The following is a 21,710-nucleotide window of genomic DNA, read 5'->3' on the forward strand; positions in this document are numbered from 1 at the left end:
AGCACAGCCCCAAGAAGCAAAGAGCCTTTTCTCATGTTGGGCACCATTTCTACTCCATGAAGGTCAATGGGATCCCTGGCACTAACTGCATTTGGGAGCAGGACCTGTGTCTTATCAGCTGCCAGGTCCTTCTGAGAGCTCTGGGCCTCCAAATCCCTTCAGCTCCTGAGGGAGTCCTCTGGCATCCAGCTCAGTTGGGAGTCCCATTGTACCCTTCAACAATTACACACACCTACTCCTAAACTACAGGGGGGGGGGGGGGGCCATGAAGGGAATTGATCCTTGGTAACTGCTGCCTTGCCAGCCTCTGTGGTTTTAATTGCAAGTCTTAACTAATCATCAAGACTCCAGCACTAACATCTGTGATTATCTCAAGGATTTTAATTTTTTTTAATTAAAGTAATTTTTCGAGTCCTCACAGTTGAGGAAGAAAAATAAATCTTGAGAATGTGATTGAAGGCTCTTGCAAAGGCTTAAAAAATCACAGAGGAAAAAAATGAAAAGAAAGCAACTCATCATATGGTTTTGTTTTTTTTCCCCCTTCTCTCTTGATTTTTTTTTAAAGCCGATCTTGAGATTTTTGAAGGACTTTAGCTGGCAACTTGCTGCATTTAAGTTTGCAGGAGTGACATAGATGGAGACAAAGAAGAACAGATTTCTAATTTTACAGACTAAAATGCAAGACAAAAAATTCCTAGTAAACAGAAGTGGACTCCTGTCTGAGAAAAATCCCCAATTCTTTGTGAAATTGTTTATAAAAGAATCTGGAAACAATCATCTTTTCAGTCCATCTTCCTCAAAAATAATAGCTGAGGTCTCAAAAGACGAAAGTACAGCAGTGTTCTATAACTCAAGTTTAACAATACTATATTATAAAAAAACAAAACAAGACTGACTGCATAAGCAATTCTGAGTTGCCATTATCTGTTGTGGATTAATTTCAATTATGTTTTCTTTTTCAAAAGGTATAGAAAAGAAGCAGTATCTAAAAATACCTGTTTGCCTTTTAAAAAACTCAGGAACAAATCATAGTTTGACAACACGACCTTTGAAAATGACTGGTGCCTCAGAACAGTAATAATGTATTAAAATGCTTTTTTTCTTTTCAAAGTATGGCAGCTTTTTATCTCCCCAATGACAAAAGCATCTATCTAAATTGTATCCAAAAAATGCTTCACAGTTGAGTCACGTTATCCCACGGTCTCGTGCCAGCGTAGAGGACAGTGGCACTGAGGAGCTCCTGCCTTCCCGGCCAATCAAGCCATGCTTTTCGTGTGAATGCGTTGCTTCAGTTTTCTTCCACCACGTGAACAGCTAACAGCGAGGTGGCAGACCTCACAAATTCAGTTTTAACCTGTAAGAGTACTTCTCCATAATGATTCCACCTTGGTCTTGACGCACCAGTCTCCAGTGGTGTTCGGGCCATCTGACGCAATATAATCGTGCTGTTTCGGCAACGTAAACTTTCAACTGCAACTTTATGCTCCTTTTTTTACTTACTAAGGTTAGTTTGGGATTTTTTTTTTTGGTTTTCATCTTCTTTACCAGTGAAGTTGGAAATAAAGAGTTACAGCTAATAAAAAGGGGTACACATAGTTACACAGCAATACAGTAGAGGGAATACAGGCAAATTAGTGCCAAGCTACCATTAACTTAACAGAATTAAAAAAACCTCTTATGTTGTATCGCTTGATACCACCTTTCAGATGAGTCTTTTGCAGCCTATGTCTTGGTCCATAACAGGTAAGGCCTTTATGGAAAGTGAGTGGTTTTGCTATATTTATGTTCCATTTTTCATCTCCCATTCCTGGAAAAGAGTGGGGAAGATACGGAAAATGTTAAGAGAAACCAGGATATTTCACTGATGTCATCAGATGTGCAAAGCCAAAGCCAGCTGAGGTCAGTAACAGTTTTTCCATTAACTTTGCTGGATCCAGCCCTCTGCCCACAAAGTAGTTAGGGAATGCTAACAAGCGTGTCCTGATAGCGTCTGTGCACAGCTTCCACCCCTCCGCAACTATATATGGCAACTTTACACAGTGCAAATAAGCCATATTTGTTTCCTGCAAAGGGTATGTATGGAAAAAATTCACACACAATAGTTGGTCTAAAGCACTCAGCCAGAGCTGAGTAAGAGAGGCTGATTTAGTGTATAGGGCTTTCTAACTTACTTGCATGAGACAGCACGAAGCACTCAATAGCTCTCATAGCTGACACCAAGTGATTGCCTACTCTTCAATTTTTTTCTTATAAAACTCATGGCAGACACATGTTTCTATGGCTAAAAAGGGAGACTTACTCAGAGTGACTTACAGACTGGGTAAAGCTAAGCAAGTTAGTTGACACTGCATTTGTTATCTATGTACACAACTCAAGTTGAGCTATTGCTCAGCAAGTTAAAGAAATAACTTTGCTGCTCTGTGCCTCAGTTTCTCCATCTGTTAGCTGAGGACAATGACACCTACCATTTACAGCAAAGACCATAATCTAAAATGCTTTCCTCCATACATCTCAGAGCAAAGTATTGCCATTCCTTCTGCCACGTAAGTTAAAATAATGAGATTCCTATAGCTAAACACCCAGTTAAATCAAACTTGTGGCTCTTGACTTGAGGAGCAGAAGAAGTGGGATGGGCTCAGCCTAGGCCATCCATACTGTACCTGCTCCCTGAATCGCACCCTTACAGCAATCACGAAATAGTGAAGATAGGAAGGAGTTGGACTCTTGCTGAAGTTATTCCCATGGAGCAGCAGCCCATCTGTTCCCAGCCAGGCATGGGGGGCTACGGATTCCTCTCCCACCCATCTCCTCTGCAGAGATACTCCGCAGGCAGCCTGCTGACTTGGCTCCCAACACGAATTCCTGAGCTTCACACTCATTCCACAAAATTTAACAGCTCTGACTGGAAACCGTTACTTATCCATGTAAATATCTGTTTCTGCTGCTGAAAGCAGTAATAGCATTAGTTTGGCTAAAAAGCTGCATGACCATGACACTCTTCAACAACTGTAAACTAACAGTAAAGCTCACAGCTGGTGGCTGCTTTAGCAATATAAGGAAAAAAAAATAATCTCAGCTTTAAAGCAGGTAGACAATTTTTCTTTTTTAATCTTCTGGGTTTGTTTTTCATTTAAATGGTGCTTTTATTAAAATACACTGTATTTTAAATATTCAGTTTTACATTTTAAATTACAGTAAACCTAAACTTGAAACACAATATTGGTAAAAATTAGGTTACTTTAAAAAGGCTATTAAATGTACATTCCCTATATATACACTACCAAACTATAAAGGAGGTTGTTGGCTAAGCAACTGGGAGGAGAATTTTTTTGGAGTGTTAAGTAAGCCTTGAAAGCAGTAGCTTCTTTTGCAGGTGCAGAAGGAACTTTTTCTTTGTTTCCATTTCTCCAGCAGGTTCATGCCAATGCAAGAATGTTTAAGTCAACACTGGCAGCCTGACCAGGAGTTGGGAAACTGGGAGAGCTCCTTTTCTTCTCCAGTTCCTCAGCATAAGCTAAATGTAAGCTCCTGACATTCACCAGCCCACCAGTTTTGAAAACAAATCAGAAATAATCATTGCTGTTTTCTTGCTACATATAACCATTTGATTTTAGAAATTAATCTGAAATATGTTTAAATAATTGTTTTTCTTACACAGCAAGGATATTTGGACCATTTTACTTCTCTAGGAGTGCTAATGCAGAATGTTGTTTTCCACATTTTTCTACAGTCTCCATTACCAGCCAAGTAGAGATTAACAAACATCACAATTAAAATGCTTTCTGACTTCTTAATAATACACATTACTACTTTCTAAAAAAAAATTAATTAAAAGCATATGTCACAAGCAGAAAAGTATAAAAAACAAATTCCAAATATATGCATGCATATATGTGTATATGCATAGTGTATGTTCTAAACAGCCAATTCCCAAATTGCTGCTAGTTCATAGATTTAACACTAGATCTGTCTCCTTGCTCATCTCTATATTTCCTTCTCATGTCAGTGCATCTAAGAGGAGAGAGATTATGGTGGAGCAGCTTCCAAACCTGTTGTCCCCAGTGCCTTGCCTCCCCCCAGGGCACAGCTGTGCCCAGCAGCAGCTGCCCTAGCAGCACAATGGTGATGGTGATGGTGATGCGAGGGTGGCTGCAAGCACAAGGCTGACTGGTGACAGACTCGGCATCCTTCGTGCAAGGAAAGAGAAAGATGGAAAGCATTCAGTCCATTCAAATACATATTAGGGGAAAAAAAATATAATCTGAAATTGTGAATGCTTATACAACGCCCTCAAAACACTGGGAGATTTGCCAGTTGCTGAAGATGCAAGTGCAAGCACAGACATGAGATCAGTTTCACTCCCACGTATTGCACCGACATCCATGCGGGGAGAGCCAAGTGAGTTCTGCCTCAGGATACTCACGTGTGACGCCCTTTCCTTAGCCACATCTATAAGGCCTGGGCTCACTTGTAACTGCAAAAGGCCAAAAGAATTGAGAGCCAAATTCCACCCTTGCACATGTAAGGTTAACCCCCCCCCAAAAGCGGGTTCTGCTGCAGATGTATACCTGGCAGCAGACTTTGGCTGTAGCTCCCTGCAAATGGACTGAGTACAGCTTGGGTTGCACTATCTAATTCAGCAAAATTTTGGTCTTGAGTGTATGAAGTTTTAGGAAAAAAAAAGCTGTTAAAGCTGAATTAGATACTTTGAGTTGTTTTTCTCAGCATGAGAAATATGCTTAGTAGCTTCATATCCTTTCTGATTAGCTTAATCTTACATCCAAGATTCCTCTGTAAATGAGCTTGACCAACCTATTGTGCCATCCAAAGCACAGCCATACCAAAAACACAGCAGCATTTTTCCTGTATGGTATATGCTGAGCATAAAAAATGTACTACAGCTGGAAGGTGTTCTTTACACCAGAAATGTTAGTTTTTCTAGTACCCAGGTTTCTCCAGCTGTAAAGATTAAATGACTGGCTTTAATGTGCCTGTCCAATGTGTAGCAGAAATCCACAGCAATTTCAGAAGGACTCTGCCCTGCTGGACCACATGCCCTGAGTAATGCTGTACTACCCTGCACATCTAAGACAAAAAGTGTGTCATTAGCGATGATAACTTTATGAGACAAATTAGGGTAAAATTGGAATACAGAGAGAAGCTTTACAGCACTTGAATCCTTCTTCAGGTTTGAAACACAAGCAGCAAACTTCAAAGTTAAATAGAACTGAAACCTACTCCACTAAGTTTAATTATTCTAAGTTGAATTTAAAATAATCAGGCTAACTGTCTCAAAAAGCAGTTGATATCCAAGGAAAGGATGGAGGAAATGGTGGTAGAAGATGGGTGAGAAAGCTCTCACATAAGGTAGAGCAGGAGAAGTAATCCTTGGCCTGGGCAGTGTAGAGAGGTTAAAGGGGCTGGCAGAGGGAGAAAAAGGAGAGATTAGGATGTGCCAAAAACCCAAAAATTTGTTGAGATGACGATTTTTCAGTATCTACTACATTTAGGTGCCAGTCTCATGCTCAGTCACTGTAAATGTATATAATCATGAAGACATGGAACAGAAGTTACTTTAAAAAACCCCTATTCAGAATACTTCACTGTTTTGAAAGAAAGAAATGGACTGCATGAAAGACAAATGTCTATGATTATTATTGCTTATAATTACAATTAGCAGTGAACTACTAAATCAACAAAAGCTTGGGCCAACACTATTACTGTCACCCTTGGTTATGTGCTGCCCACATTATGCTGCTAGCAAATTTAGCCCAGCAGAATGGTCCTGCAAATCCCATTTAAAGTCAAGCACAAAAATTAGAAAACTGTAACAGTAGAAGAGGACCACAAACTTCAGCCTGGTACTTGGAGACTAAATTAAATTAATTCAATTTCTACTTTAAGTGTACATTAAGAGTAGATACTTACACAACACATTATAAATTATGATAATATACAATTATTCTGTACTTGTACCAGCCAGCAAAGATCAGACCAAATCTTGTGTTGGTTCAGAACACTTACTATAAAAGTGCTCTTTTAACCACTTCTCTGCTTCACAGACAAGTGTAATTTTATGAATTTTACATGAACTGTCTATACCACAGACTGCTTACCTTGAAAATTAAATCTAAACAGGAACAGAGAAAAACATGGAATGAGAGAGTAGAATCAAATCTGTCTCCCAAACTACTTACCAATCCTTCTGCAAAAGGTTCTCCAACATCAGCAGTATTTATGTAGTAATACAAATAATTCAGATACGGCATGTTCTTTTCTTAAGGCTAAATTTCACCCATAGAAGCAGCAAGAACTACTCTTTCCTTCTCTCCTTTTCTGTCTCTTGTCTCTCCACAAGCACATAATATTTATTAAGTAACTAAGAAAAAGGACAGAAAAACAAAAATTGACATAAGCCTTCTCACCTTTGCTTTTCGAAGGACATGGCCTCGACATGGAGAATTATTTGATGAGGGAGGTCGCTTCAGAGCCGCTGCGCTGTTCACAGGTATTGAGCATTCAGTATCACTCGTATCACAACTGGAGATCGGAGAGTTTTCCAGAGTCCGGTGCTTGAAAATTGGAGACTAACGAAGAGTGAAAAGCTACGATGAGTTTCCAAGTAGTCACACTGGCAAAATTTTCTATCTAGACTTAGGATTGCAATTCTTTTTTCAAAGAAACCACATTCATAGTAATGACGAATAAACAAAAAAAGAGGTTAGAACAAAAGAAAACAAAATAAAATGTGTGATCTGTGATGAAATATAAAGTGCATTTAAATCTCTCTGGGATAGTGCGATATCGCAATTCAGGCACTTTTACAACCACTGAGGACAATGAGGTGTCTGCTTTTGCACATTATCCTAACACATACTGCCTGTGATTCCCACGTCCACCTGCTCCCTGCTGCTTAGAAAGGACACCAGATGTAGGTGAAGAATACAAACAATGGAGAAAGTCATTTAGTTCTGCTCTTGCTTCCTGGGCTTGATAAACCTTTCAAACACCCTCAGTTCCCACTCATTTTACTGGAGCTGAGAAGGCAGAGCACTCATGGTACTGGGATTTGAGTGTTTAATGGCTTTGCATACCTGTGGGCTTGATGTTCCTGACTTGGGCTCAATAGCCAAACCCAGTGTGATGCCACCAGCCAAGGCTTTCTTAAGGCTCTCCTTCACCTCGGTCAGTTCTAGCTCCAGGTTTACTCGCTCAGCTTCCTTCTGCTTGCACTCCTCTTCCAACTTCTTTAACTTGTCTTCAAGAATCACTTGGGTCTTCCTGCCTGTCATCCACAGCAATGTTATTATTTCAATAAGAAGCTTGAATTGACACTTGGAGAAATTATTTTCTTTTAAAAAAGTAAGGAACAAGGTCTCTCAAAATCACTGACATTACAAAAAAGTTGTGTACTTTGCAAAAACCACATTTTTCATGTAAAAAGTTTGGCAATGGAAATGAAATGCTTGCTTTCAGGTACCTTCCCTGGGTTTCTAGTCTAATTTCAAATCATTATTCATTTTATTATTCCATGTTATACAAATATAATTCGTCAGTCACAATCAAATTACTCTCACGTTCTGCTTCTCTGAAGTCACCATCAGTGTCATTTCATAGCAGGAGTGTGTGTATATATATATGTACATACACATATAGAAAATATGCATATAAAATATGTATATACATCTATACATATACATGATATAAATATTTATATATTTTATATCTATATAGAAAGCAAATATAGACATTACAAAGAATTGTTTAACATCAAAAACAAACCTCATGTAGCAGCATGCCTTCAGCACAGTATACAAAGCTATTTGCATACTTAAGCCTACCCAGGGCAGAATTCAGCACAAAAAAGCACCTCATACCTGCATTGACTTCAATGGCAGCACGTAGATCTTTTCTTTCTTTTCGAAGCTGGGCCAGCCTGTTCCGGAGTGCCTCTTTCCTCTTTAGCAGCTCCTCCTCTTTGCTTTGTAATCTCTTTGCATCTGCCTCCACACGATTCTTGCCATATTTGTACTGCTCAGCATCTGTATGTATTGGACTTTAGTTATTATTTATGGTTAAAATTAAAACTCTAAACTATTTCCTGAGGCTGAACACCACAAAAAGCATGTCATGGTTTGAGAAACCGGTTTGCCATCCCTCGTCTGCTGGCTTTTTCTCAAGTCCACAATTCCCGCTGAGTGTTGCAGCGCAGCTACAGAAATGATATGGGATAGACAGTTTGTTCTCTGCATTTATATGGGGAAGATGAGAAACACTAGTTATCTTATAGTACAGTGGTTTCAAAAAATGGCCTTGTCTTTCTGTGTAGTTCAGAGGAAGGAAAGGAGCCTTCTTTTTAGCTCTGAACCCTTGATTTTCAATTGGAAGGGGTCAGAGGAAAAACTACCTGTTTGCCCCTTTGCCTTGTTTAAATTCCTACTTCAAGTGCTTAAAGCACATGTCTTTTCTCACCGAACATAAGAGAACACAGAGACGCTCTTACTTGTTTGATACTTGAGAGCTTTCTTTTTCTTTTTTTTTTAATTTCTCACATTAATACTTTCATTTCTCTCACATTAATGCTTTCATTTCATGGCTCATATGTATCTGTGGTCTAATTTATATCACAGCCCCCTCTATACCTCTGCTGCAGTTGCAGTCTCAAAGAAAATAGGTCAGCTAAGAGATCACTTTGTCTGGCTGCCTATCTGAAGGCAAACTCAAGGACACTAGACCATTCTCGACAAATAGTTGTCAAACCAACTTTAGTTGGTCTTTAGTAACTGAGATGCCTTTACTCCCACAACTATCTGTTTCAGTACCAATTGACTTGCATGGTTAGAAAGATACATAATTTTCCTAAAGTCTACACCAATTTATCTTGTTGCCATTATATCCATATCTTCTTAAAAATTTATCATGGAATTATAAAAACATATTCATTCCTTCTCTAGAAGAAGCTGTGCTCTTGACTCCATATTTAAAAAAAAATATTGGAGCTCTTTTTTTGTCTTTTCCTCTTTACACAAAGCAACCCCTGTTAGGGATTTCCTAGAGGCAATCTACCTGCCCGGAAGAACCCTCTTTCTGAAGGTGCCACTCACCAGTTGAAATCTCCTCCCTCTGAGAAAGTTTCTGAGTTATGTGGTTGTCTTCATTATTTTGTTATATCTTCTTCATTAGTGATAAGAGTAAGTCCACTTTGGAGCAACGTGGTGTTCTCATGTCTTTCCTAGTTCCTCATCCTCCTCTTCCAACAGGAATACAGAATTACTCTCTGCCCCAAATGAAGAATCATTCTCTTTTTTTTTTTAGGTGCTGCCCTCATGACTTTGCAGCCATGGGTCCACATTTCATATTTATCGTTCTCCATATGACAACCTTTTATCTCGTGGCATGGCTGGAGTATTAATGAGTCACCAATGCACACAATATCTCCTATTCAAAGTCTTGGTGAGCATCTCCTGCTTAGCCTCTCAGCCACAGAAGAGCCACAGTAGTTCTTTATCTTGTTTGTCAAGAAGTCAGCTATTCTGGGTATTCTCATGACTCCACTCACAAGTAAGGCAGCAGCGAGGAGAGATACTTACTGGATGCGGTGCGCTTCACACATGACACCGATTCAGATTTCTTTGGCTGGCTATTCAAAGTTCTCCCTTTTCCGGTGATCCCATTAGCAGTCACAGGAGGCTTCTTGCCTTTAAACTGTTAGAAAACAGAAGTACAAATGGTCTCTAGCTATTCCTGTGCCACTGGCATTACAGTCATCCTTTGATCAAGGGCAAAGCTTGACAAAAAGTCTCTTGCTCGGAGAGCCTTAATAGAGCGCATTGATTGAGCTGGAGACAGCACTTCCTCCAGAGATGTCATCTCTGCGAGTTTCCTGCTCAGCAGGACTCACACCAGCAATCGCAGGATAACAAGGGGATGAACTTCCCATCTCTGGTGGCATCATTGTCTCCAAGTTACTTAAAACTCTGGCATTTACTATATTAAGAAAGCTATTGCAAGGCAGAAAAGTTGTGCCTTTGAATAATTTTAAACAGTAAAGACTCTTGAAACACAGATTTGTCGGAATTAATTTCATACAGAAAAACCCAATAGGGTTTTCCACACAAAGGTTCAGCACTGTTTCTTATTTACTATATGACTTTGCCACCTTTGTGGTGCATGGATTTACTCTTTTTAAAAACAATATAATTATTACACATTTTTAAATGTTAGGGGTTAACATATCAATTTCCTCTAGCTACTAGTTAAAAGCTTTTCTTACTTAAAAAAATCCTCCCATAATGGCCAGACAAGCTCATATCAGAAAGAGCACATTTCATGCAGAAAGGGGGGGCTCCCCTGCTATGAACCAAACCCTGGGAAAAGCAGCACTGTCCTGAGTAATGGCAATGTTTCCATGGGGGATACCTTAGCTGAGCACACGGTTTACGTGTGCCATGCTCTGTTCCTCTGCTTCCAAAAGCTTTGGAGGGCTGAAGCGGGAGTGCAATGAGAAGCCTGCTGCTGCAGTCAAGGACCAGGGCAATTTACTGTTCAGGTCTGCCTCCAATTTTGCAACTTCACTGAATTCTAATATTCTAGTGAGTTAACACGTTATATGACAGGTACAAGTGAAAGACTTATCTAACTGTTCCATTTCAGATTAGATTGAAAACCACCCATCTTTGTGATACATTCACAGGCTTATGTCAATGAGCAGCTTTTGGAAACTGGCCATGGGCTTTGGAGAAGGTCCCTGGTGGGGCTGTGAGCAAAACGTGCTCTGCCCCTCTGCTGGGGTCTGCGCCTCTGCTATGGCAGCTGAGCACACAGGATTTCATCTGCTCTGTAGCACTGCATTTCAGCTGAGGTCCAGAAGCCTGAGGCCACCCTCAGAAAGCAGCATAGACATAGGCTTAGTTTTTTCAGGGGAAGAAAATAACAGGCAGTTATTTAAATATGGTAATATATACACTATACATGATATAATTTAATATATATAGAATATATGTTATGACATATATGTGTATTCACAGTATATATAACCATAGTATATGCAATACACAAATTAGTAAAATTCTAGAGAGGCAAACTTGCTGTCACAGCCAGGTCATATTTAACTTTTTTTTTTTTTTAAAGTCATCACTGCCTAAGGAGACAGAAGGCAACTAGATATGCATTCAAGTTTGGAAGGTCACACCTATTTTGTTGTTATTACCCACAATCTGTACATCATCAAGAGCTTGTTGCAAAAGTATTTCCCAGGTGCCATTACTTCTACGTCAGAATTTACAACTTTGCAAACCTGTTTCATTTGCAATGGGCTTATGACTAAACTCCAAGCACTTCAGTGCTAACACTAAGGGACTGAAATAGCCCAAGGCCTTTAAGATAATAACCAGATAAACAGCCAAAAAATAAAAAGCTTTGTTAAGTATTAAATAGTAGAGTACCTGTGAGCCAGATCCCCTCCCCACAGCAGAGGTATTAGTGACAGACTGAGCAGAAGACAGATTGGATGAGACAGGGTGTTTGTAATGGTTAGAGGAGAGTTTGTCAGTAGATAACCTATTGGGCTTTCTGTCAGCTGGCGGATAGCGCGCAAAGATTTTTGGAGACGGCAAGTTATCGTACAGGCCTGCGTTATCATAAAGCATTTCTTCTCCAATGTTCCTGCTACGAGAAGAAGGAAAGCCATCTTCTGGTTCCCACTGCAACACATACACTTTGGCAGTTAGTAAACAATACACCATGCAGAACCTCCTAAGTGAAATTAAAACATTAGTAATTCTTTTGACCGAAGCAAGCCCTCAGCGTTTAGCAAGCATATGCTTATTGCTTACATTTGAGCAAAACTATTTAGAAAGGGATGGAGGACACAGTGTGGAAAGGAAGCATTGTCTTACATGGCTCATAGCCTGCATCCTGTGCATTTTCTATAGCATGAGCAAACTGGCACTATCCTCTCACCCTGGCTGTTTCATAGACTGCACCTTCAGTTGTTAGCTCTAGCACTGAGGGCACAAGCAGACTGTGTTAACAGAGGGATACTCACAGGCTACACAGATGAATCTGTAGGATTACATCTGGAACACAAGTTGTTATGAGCAATATGGTCTAGCGGTTAGCAGAATCCAAGAGGGTTTTTTCTCTTACTGTTTTTTTTTTTCCTCCTTTCTTCAGGCTATATGTATTTCCAGTGAATACCAGCTGCTGGCATGCTAGCATTACATTTTATTTGACGGAGAATTATTATTCTGAGCTAACCAGCTAAAATAGCTACAGGCCATTCCTTTTATTTTTTTTTTCTTTTCAGAAAAATGGAAAGCTCAACAATACTCCAGTGATTCACTCGATTAATCTCAAAAGAAACCAACCTGGTTGCCAAATATCCTTCCTTAATCCATCCTGGCTGTGGCAGTACACTACTCACACAAAGGCATAAGCACATCCAAGAACTACATACACAGACTACTCACCACACATGTGGTGCGTGTTGTTCCCAAGAAGGGCTTTCTGCCATCTTTCTGACATTACTAAGACATGATGGAGGACTGAACTTGCAGTCCACACTTCAAAACTCTTAAAAAAATCTGGGCTTCAGAAACCCAAATTAATTGCTGACACAAGGTGTAGCTCCCCTGTAAATCTTCCTGCGGACCACATATTGCTACAGGTGTAGCATTCATTGTGTGTTAAACCCAGTTACAAATCTGCCCACGATCAGCTCTGCAGTTTATGAAGATGGAAGTGATGACTGTAGCTCTCCTTTGGGATAAGCAGTACTTGCTGTCATGAGGAAAGCAGCCTCAGAGACTGAGAAGTGTTTGGGTTTTGTGGTTTGTTTTTTTTCAACTGACACCAAAAAGTGCCCAGTGTAACTGAGTCATTAATTTTGCCAGGTCTGGCGTGATGTAAAAAATACCCCCTCAAGTGAGTATTATATTCGAGGGCTTGGCAACAAATCCTCAACAGGCAACTGTTTTCTAAATGCACGTTGGCTTACATGCAGGTTAATGTAAACAGTATGTCCCACACCTCTAAAACTCCATAGGTGTGAGAAAGGTTTGCAGCCCCGAACAAAAAAAAATAGGAGTTCATTTGGAAACTGCCCAGCAGGGCTTTTTAGATAATAGAATTTTCAGATGTCCATGCATTCAACACATGCAAACCATTTGTTTTGTTCAAATTCAGTTCTTTCTTACCGATCCATTTATGCAGGGAACATCGTCGTAATGAAGTGCCATTCCACTCGGACAGGCGTAGCCATTGGCAGTGCTTCCCCGATACGGATTTGTAGATATAACTCGCCTGTTCATAAAACTGAATAAAATAAAATAAAAATAATAAAAACCAGCACTTGAACCAAAGTGATGATTCAGTGGTATGTTCCCTGTATCTGATTATGTAGCCTGGAAGCACATACCTTCTCACTTTCTGCAAGAAAGCTGAGGACAGTTTTCCTTCTTTTGCTACTCACATGTTGCTGCTAGCAGCCAATATTACAACATATGTTCCTGCACTCCATTCTTACAGTGGGGATACGACTGTGTGAAAGCCAGGAGGGCAACAGCGGTAACTGCTCAGTGGCATGTTTACATGGGAACCTGCTGCTCTGTTACAAACCAGCTTGCCAGCGTCCCATAACAGTTACCTTGTTGTCTGCATGGGGAAGAAGCAGGTGTTTCTGGGTGCATGCCTGCTCAGGGGGACATGTGAAATTAGGAAGTGGGAGAAACAAGAATCAAAGCCTGCAAAAATTTGTAAAAAATGTGGCACTTTGACAAAAATCTTAGTTCACATGTCTATCAAAATTTGCTGAATATTTTCTTCCTCAAAATCTGTGAATTTTTCATTTCCATATCAGAACTTTGGGTTGGGTAGAGTGTGCACAATGGCACTATGCTTCTGTCTTGGCTGTTGTGCATGCAATACTTTACATGCTCATTCTAGCTCTGTTTCACACAGTGGCTCTGAGCCCTCTGGACACTTCAAAACGGACGTTCATGTATATGTATGTGTATGTATATGTGTCTGTCTGTGTGTGTGTGCATGTTTGTTTCTTTGTTATTTTCCCTCACCCCTGTCCCCCCATTCAGCATTGCAGATTGTTTTACTGTAATTCTGCAGAACATATGCAAGGTACCACAGACTACAATGGGCCTTCTGTTGGAAGCAAAGATCTAACAGTGCAGAAAATGGCAGAATCAGCCCATAACAGCAATAACAACCCCAAGGGTGAGTTTTCCTTTGTAGCAGCCACTGAAATTGAATGAGGCACAGAGTTAGATCCCAAACAATTCCTATAGCTTCAGGTGTATGTGAATGGGAAAACAAAGATTTCCATCCCAAACAATGGAACTATTCAGGCTTTTATGCTGACATTTATAAAATACGATAAAGCCCTACTACAGCAGAGAGGGTCTTCTGTAGCACTGGCTGGAGCTCAAGAATGCTGTGGTTTCAACAGTTGCTTTCTTTTGGCTTTGGAATAACATGGAGTCCATTGAATTTCTCATTCAGAGGGAGACAACCCTCATCCAGCTGTGCCTCACCTGAGCCGCAGGAGGCCAGGGCTCACAGGAGGGATAAACCTGCCCAGTTCACTCTGAACCTTTTAGGGCAGGGTGGGGTGGAATAATCGTTAGACAGAAGCTTTTCTTCAACCAACCAACCAACAAAAAGCCCAAGATAAATTCCACGATAAAGATGTTTTTAACTTTATCATATTTCATACTTTATTAGACATTATTAAAGGGCTGCATTTGTTTACTGTTCCTCTTAATGAAGAGCAACACTCCAGTGTTTCTGGTTAGTCTGAATGACTGCATTTGGAGTTGGTACTGTATTTCTTTTTTAAGTAGCTTCAGTGAGAGTGATGCATAATGACTATGTCTGATAACTGGAATATTCATTAATGACATCTGATGCACCTGTAGTAACTATTTCCACCACCAAAGGAAGCCAAGATTTATCTAAGTATCTGCAGACACTTCATAAGCGTTATTTCACTAAGCCTCATTAATCCTGTTTACAGATGCATCCATGTAAGTTAACTGTATTCTGAAACTGCTAGATGGGAAATGGGGAAAAACCGCTTGGAAACATTTTTTCTTCAGCCCTTCCTAGATACCTAATGATTTAGATGAAGAATATTGATGGGACTCTTAATGAAGAGCTGATCGTTTTGCAAAGCATCAGTCTCAGGAAACAGCCAATAATCCTGAAGTGACTGTGTGATAATCAAAGCTTTAATGATAACTACAATTAATTTGGAATACTTACATTCATTTGATAAAGGGCAACAATAGTATTTTATTAACACTTAAGTATCATTGTAATTTCTCCTGACTTTCTAGGAGTAGTTTAAAATCAGCAGACAGCTACTCCAGTTGCTTATCAACAAGCTCCTACAGCCTTTTAAAGACACCATTGAATTTTAAGTAATCCTTAGTAGGGGAATTCTGCTATTCTGCAAGTTGTTTGACATTCTTTTCTAACATGTGGTCTAGTTATGTTTTTTCACTTGGCTCCAATTAATATCACATTTGTGCAGAAAAGAAAAGCCAAGCAGTATTCAGAGGGAAAAGGTTCCCATTCTATTTCTTTCTTAAATGTGGTTCTTGCTAGATGCTGACTGAAGCAAAAATACATGACAACACAGGATAAACTTTTAGAGCGCTATTAACTTCAAAACAAATATTAACATAAGTTGTAAGCGAAGTGCATTTTGATTCTATCAAAATACAAAATTGGGCTTGTGGTAACACTGAGTCACTTTGATTTCTGTCAGAAGCCATTCAAACTACAGCCTGAATGAAGATGCCCATTTTCTCTCGTTAAAGTCCTCTTAACACCTCGCTAATGGCAGCACAGTGTCTTCTGGAAAGCCCTGAAGTGTTTACCTTTTTGGTTTTTTTTCATTTTCAGTCTGTTTAAAGGTACGATGGGCATATAGGTGTGATTCTATAATGTAAATTATTACTTATTAATGCAAATTCCAAATTTCTGTGGGGACTCATTTTGCAGGGAGATGAGAGATGACACCTTTACCAGCTGTCTTCTCAGGCCACCCTCTTGCTGAACCCAGGAAACCATGGGGTACATCTGTAGTGGGGCGTTCTGCTTGTCCCAACCATTCCTTCACTTCCTTTCCTAAACTATCTATCTCATCTAGCCAAGGGAAAATGACAGTCTCTTCTCACCAAAGGCTGCTTTAATGCCTAAACTGATTTGAACATGTAAATCACTATACATGCTAAGTATGCGTTACTTAGTACAGGATCAGTAATGGGGAGTTCACCATACTGATTTGCAATTTAAACAGAATTTCTGTGCTGCGCCCTAGACACCTTCGCAATTTCCATCTCCTAAATTAAAACCCAGAAATTAATTGGACTTGTGTGAGCTTGATGAAGCTTTTAATTAATCATAAAGAACTTGAGAAGGAAACACTGAGAATGTGACCATCCTAGACTTAAATTTGCTATACATTTTTAGTGTACAGCATACTTTGGCCAATATGTGTACAAATATTGGCTATATATACAGCTAATAGAGCCAATAGATAAATGTGAACTACGTAGCGGCGTATTTCAGTATATTTGTCCTCTTCCAAGGACAGTTCTAAGTCTTCAGGAAAAATAAAAGATTAAAATATAGCATTTGATAAGGAGACTTACTGAAAAAATTAATAAAGATTTGAGTGAAGTTGGATAGAGTCTGCATTTTTTTACAGAACTTAGCAGGATGCCAACATGATAATCATAAATGCATATAACATGCTGTGATGCTGAAACACTTCAGGAGTTCAGTATCTGGCAAAGTGGGGAGGATTTTTGATAAGCTGTCTTGGCACCGGAGTTAACATATGGATATAAATTCTCAGAGCACTGGAAACACCCGGGTAGCTGAACGCCTCTCACCAGAAGGTCTGCTTGGCAGCCTGGATTACACTTGCCGTCATTTCCACATCGATGTAGTCGTAGTGCAGAGCTCCGGGGTCTGTTGAAGACCCTGTTTCCGCCAGCAAAATTCCTATCCATCTGCCCATGTCTTCGGAGGAGACTGCCTGCAAGGAGAGGGCAAGAGTGTATGTTAGGTCTTTAGTCCGCCACCAAATTGAGCACTATTGCAAAACGGCGCATTCTTGGCTGACAAATTGCTACCACATTGTATGAGAGGCTCTGCTTTCTCTCTGCTGAACTCTTGAAACCCCAGGATTTCTTATTAAATCTGCTTTGCTAGAAGGAGTGCACTTTAAGTAAGCTATGTGCTCATCACTTATGATGTAATATGAAGTGGGCAATCTCCAAAAAGAAGAAAAAATAATAATTTAAGGCTAGTGGATTTAGATTCAAGTCATGCTTATTTTAGACTTCAGAAAACTGAAAGCTCTAACAGAATTATTTTCCTATGCTAGACTGGAGGATTTTAGTTAGGATGACTCCTGAGAATAAAAATGTTAGTGCTAAATAGAAATGAGGGGAAAAAAACCTGATATAGTAGAAGAAATTTTAGTGTTGCTTTCTGAAAAAATCCAATTTGCATAGATGATGGCATTAATTTTCCTAATGGCACAAGTATGAACATGAATACTATAAAAAACATTTTTAATTTTTCATATTTTGCTTCAAGTTACCAATTACAAAGTTAAACAGTAGCAAAATAAATAATGGAAAAAGGCGGGGGGGGCAAACTGTGCAGTGTCTAAATTTCTTTTTCTTTTTAAATATTTCATTGCCTTTCACAGTTCCTTGAGCTGCTTTCTAGTTCTTCAACATCTCTGAACTGCTCACATGTAGCAGGGCTGGTTGCAAGGACAGGAGACTAACATGACCTGCAGTTGGAAAGCCAAAGTGGTCCAAGTGGCCATCCTGCTGCTGAAAACAAAAAGTTGCCTCCTCCTGTGTATTAATTACAATTGGTTTTAAGCATCTTCTTATTTCAGCTTTCAAAATAGGTTGGATAAAGCCCCTCAGAAAACGCTGATCACCTCACACAGATGAAGGTATGACCTTCATAGTGTGAGGACTGTGCCAGTGTCTACACATGCGGTGTCTCAGGAGGCTCACCAGGATGCTGGCACTGTTTCTTTCTGCATTTACCTTGATATGGATACAGACTGAGCAAAAGTGGTTCCCATAAGCAGCAGACAAATGAGAGTTGAGAGTTCTAGAGTTCCTGTCAACAGTGATCCATTACTTAATTGTTGCTATTTACCCAAAGTCATTATATCCTTGAGGTAAAAGTCTGTACAGAGCAAGAGCAGGGATATTTTAGTAGCAGGTGAAGGGAAGGTCAATGTAGAGGAAAGCATCTTACTGAAGTGATTTCTGAACTGCATTAAACTCAGTTTTCTCTTTGCCTACAGCTCTTAATTTTTTTCTCCTTCCAGTATTTATTAACCAGATTTGCAATAATATTATTCCAAAGATGTTTTTTTTGAATGGCCAGTTTGTATGAAAATGCTTCTCTAACTTAGCTTGTGGGTGTTCCTACAAGCCACAGCCATTAGCAATCACTGCACCTCAAGCACTGCAACCTCCTGCCCGTTTCGGAGCAGGCGGAAGGTCAGGGGATGCTTCGAATCCAGTCCCGGGATGACTTCGCAGCCACGGAGGGGGATAGAAACAATGTGTGTCTTCAGATCTGTCCTGTCCTTGTGGAAAATGAGTTTATTATCTTTCACTCTGCACCAGCGCTCACGCCAACGGTTATTTGAGAGCACGTTGAGATATCCTGCAATAAAATGAAACATGAGAGATTTTACTCCTGACATTTTTTGAAAAGAAAAAAAAAAGAAACTTACTTTCCAGTGTAATGCTACCACTTAAACAACTTATTCCTCTTATAATAGAAATTCCAGGTGGATTTTAGGAAAGCAAGTAAATGACCCTGCCCCACTTCTTTTAATGAAAATTTTCACTGTGCCAATAACCTAGAAAAAAGCATTTAAAGCTGTGATTGTGATCCCGCTCATGTGTAAATGGCTGCTCTGTGTCACTGCAGCAGCTGGATGAGCAGGAGCACACTGAGCCCCAAAACTTGCGTAAGAATGGGACAGTGATAAAAAGGTACCTACATAGCCAATGTGCTCACACGGAAGACCTACTGTCTCCATGTGTAATGGCTGACCAAAATTTTCTGGGGAAATCGCAGCTTATACTTTATAATTAGGTGATGAGCTAGCTTCTGCAACATCCAAAATCAGTGTTTTAAAGACCTACTAAGTGTTGTGTGTTCTAATTTCATTTAGAAAGAAGAATGCATGTTTGGTCTGCAACACTTTTAAAGCAGAATTTAAAAGGCTGCTATTGATGCGAATAAAAATAAAATTCATATTGTTTTAAAATTCAAGAAGTAAATATATGTGAAATTTAGCTAAACTTTAAGACAAAAGTTTAAACAAAGTTGTTGTTTTTTTTCCCCAGGGGTAATACAGTTCCCTTACAACAAATCAAAATTTCATTGACAAATTGCCTTGTAAAAAACCCCGCTTTTCCTATCATGCTCTATATTGGATACAGCATCTAGGAATATGATATCATTAAATACACAGTGTTTCATGTTTTTCCTTCTCTGACCCATAGCAACAATGATTCCAGACTCAAACCTTAAAATCAAAACAATGCATAATTTTCCTGGCCTATTTAGTTTGGGAATTAAAAAAAAACAACTATCTTTTACCTTTGCTTCTACATTACAAATGGTGCATGAATTTTCAGCATTTGCTGCTTCCAAACAGGCTATGAAGAGGGAAACAAATGGTATCTTGCACAGGTCAGAATTTATGTTAAAAAACTGTCTTCTATCTAAGGTCTGATTTTCATTTAATCCTGCTGGATAGCTATCTCCTTGGTTTTCATTAAAACTATGACTTATCATTAAGTTTTCTGGGCTTCTTGTCCAACATTATGGTTTCAATGTCAAAGCTTGATCCAACAGGATATAGCAGATCAGAATTGTGCACATCTTGGAAGGTGCCCTAAAAAAAAGGAGGATGTGCACAATCCTCTGATTTTGGCTCCTTATGATCATTGTGCTCTCCAGCTCTCCTCCCTCCTCCTGTAACAAAACCCTCTATAGTGGTGCATTATAATATAATCCCTATAAATGGAAAACCCTTCACATGTAAGCCAGCTGGCTTGTTTTGGAGTGAGAGTTCTTTTTCCCCCCCCTGCTCCCAATGCACCTCTTAGAAAAGCTCTTCCAAACCCTCCTACTTCACGTGAATTAAGCAGGATCCCATGCTTTTCCTCCCACACATCCCTACTTAAAATCTTCAACAGTTGACATGGCCAAAATGCCTTGAGTGTGTTCCCAGTTGGGGCATTATCACTTCAGCTTAGCCCAGGCAGGCAAAGACAAGTGATGCTGTAGGGAAGAGCTCTGCCACGACTCTGAGTGCAGGTGGGTTTCCATTTCCACTCTAGCTGGGTGTCCCTTGCAGCGCCCCTGGGCTATTTGCTTTGTTCATGGGAGGTAGAGCCTTTTAAAGTGTAAAAGCCTTCAACTATGGAGCAACCTCCCAGAGGGCATTGCACTGAGCCAAATTTCTGGTGGTGAGAAACTCCTGTAAAGACTTCCTGCAATGACCAAAGCCTAGACACTTCTATATTTTCCCATAAAGTCTGCAAGTGGTGTTGAGTAGAGCCAAATGCAGGCAATAGTAATTGCTACACTTATGTCCATATCCAAAATAATGATAGAAATACTAGGAATTAGATTGTACAGCTGTGGTTAACTTCTCACACAATACAGAATAATCAATGGAGTATGAGACCCTGGAAGTTTGAGCCTTTATGGAAGTCAGATGCTTTGGACAATGCATCTAGCTGGACACAGCTTTTCCCAGATGTTCTTTAGGTTGATAAATCACATCTGTACTTAGCTGATGTACAGACATATATACACACAATTATTTAATCAAAGATTGGTTATGTGAATGATTTCCAAAGTGTGGCTTGAGAGCCACCTGTAATCTATGAAGTTCTTGCTGGTGGTCCATGGATCTGCTTCTTTCACACTGGGCAAGCATCTATCAATTCATGCACTGATGAGTTCTGCCAGATACTGCCTAATCACAGATTTCTGGGTTTCCTGAAGTTTTCCTAGCCATTTAAAGAGGAAAAGGCAAATCCAGATTCAGAATCTGCTTCCCAGCTTGCTTTCTATGGAATTTTTTTTGGAAGGGATTGGCAGAAGGGTGGGTTCAACCTTATTCACATATGGAAGCTGCCAAGTACTGCAGCTGTCATATGGAGTGATCAGCATTAGTACCTAAAATAGCTTACGAGAAGTCTGTTACTTCATTCAAGTTTTGCCCAATATGTACTACTTTAAGAACCCACAATTAAACTGAAATCACTTTGGCTCAGGCCAGTCGATTGCTGTCTTGATTGCTATCCCACAAAACCTCACCACAATCCATCATAAAAGACCTGATCCCTTCCCAAGAACCTTCTTCTAATTCCTAGCTTAAATTTATTTAGTAGTCCAGCCTATATTCATTTTATATCCATTTGTTTGAATATAGCTCTTGTTTCTTTCTGCTTTTTGTCCACACTTCTATTCCTTCTCACCTTTGGAAAGAGCAATGATATTATTTCTGCTACCATTTTATTTTTAAAAAGTCAAGTTCTTTTAGTCTCTTTTCAAATGAGAAGCTCTTGATTACTCCTCTTTCAGTCTGAGTGTTCTGGGGATGTTGGGGAAAG

At 39.7% G+C, this 21,710-nt stretch overlaps 1 protein-coding gene across 2 annotated transcripts in view; it reads right to left on the reverse strand.

The window, feature by feature from the left end:
- Nucleotides 1-1,328: 1,328 nt before the first annotated feature.
- Nucleotides 1,329-21,710, reverse strand: part of AFAP1 (actin filament associated protein 1) — a 63,754-nt gene continuing 43,372 nt past the window's right edge. The window contains exons 10-18 of one of the 2 annotated variants that reach the window (XM_010178595.1): nucleotides 18,521-18,732; nucleotides 16,917-17,062; nucleotides 13,197-13,314; nucleotides 11,445-11,702; nucleotides 9,591-9,705; nucleotides 7,878-8,042; nucleotides 7,095-7,285; nucleotides 6,426-6,587; nucleotides 1,329-1,807 (exon numbers count right to left, since the gene is read on the reverse strand). In XM_010178595.1, coding sequence (XP_010176897.1) covers nucleotides 1,781-1,807; nucleotides 6,426-6,587; nucleotides 7,095-7,285; nucleotides 7,878-8,042; nucleotides 9,591-9,705; nucleotides 11,445-11,702; nucleotides 13,197-13,314; nucleotides 16,917-17,062; nucleotides 18,521-18,732 — 1,394 coding nt within the window. In that variant the 3' untranslated portion in view covers nucleotides 1,329-1,780. The remainder of the gene's footprint in view (nucleotides 1,808-6,425; nucleotides 6,588-7,094; nucleotides 7,286-7,877; nucleotides 8,043-9,590; nucleotides 9,706-11,444; nucleotides 11,703-13,196; nucleotides 13,315-16,916; nucleotides 17,063-18,520; nucleotides 18,733-21,710) is intronic. The other variant, XM_010178596.1, reaches the window with a different exon arrangement.

The sequence above is a fragment of the Mesitornis unicolor genome, unplaced genomic scaffold (genome assembly GCF_000695765.1).
Source record: "Mesitornis unicolor isolate BGI_N332 unplaced genomic scaffold, ASM69576v1 scaffold11032, whole genome shotgun sequence".
Classification (NCBI taxonomy): Eukaryota; Metazoa; Chordata; class Aves; order Mesitornithiformes; family Mesitornithidae; genus Mesitornis; species Mesitornis unicolor.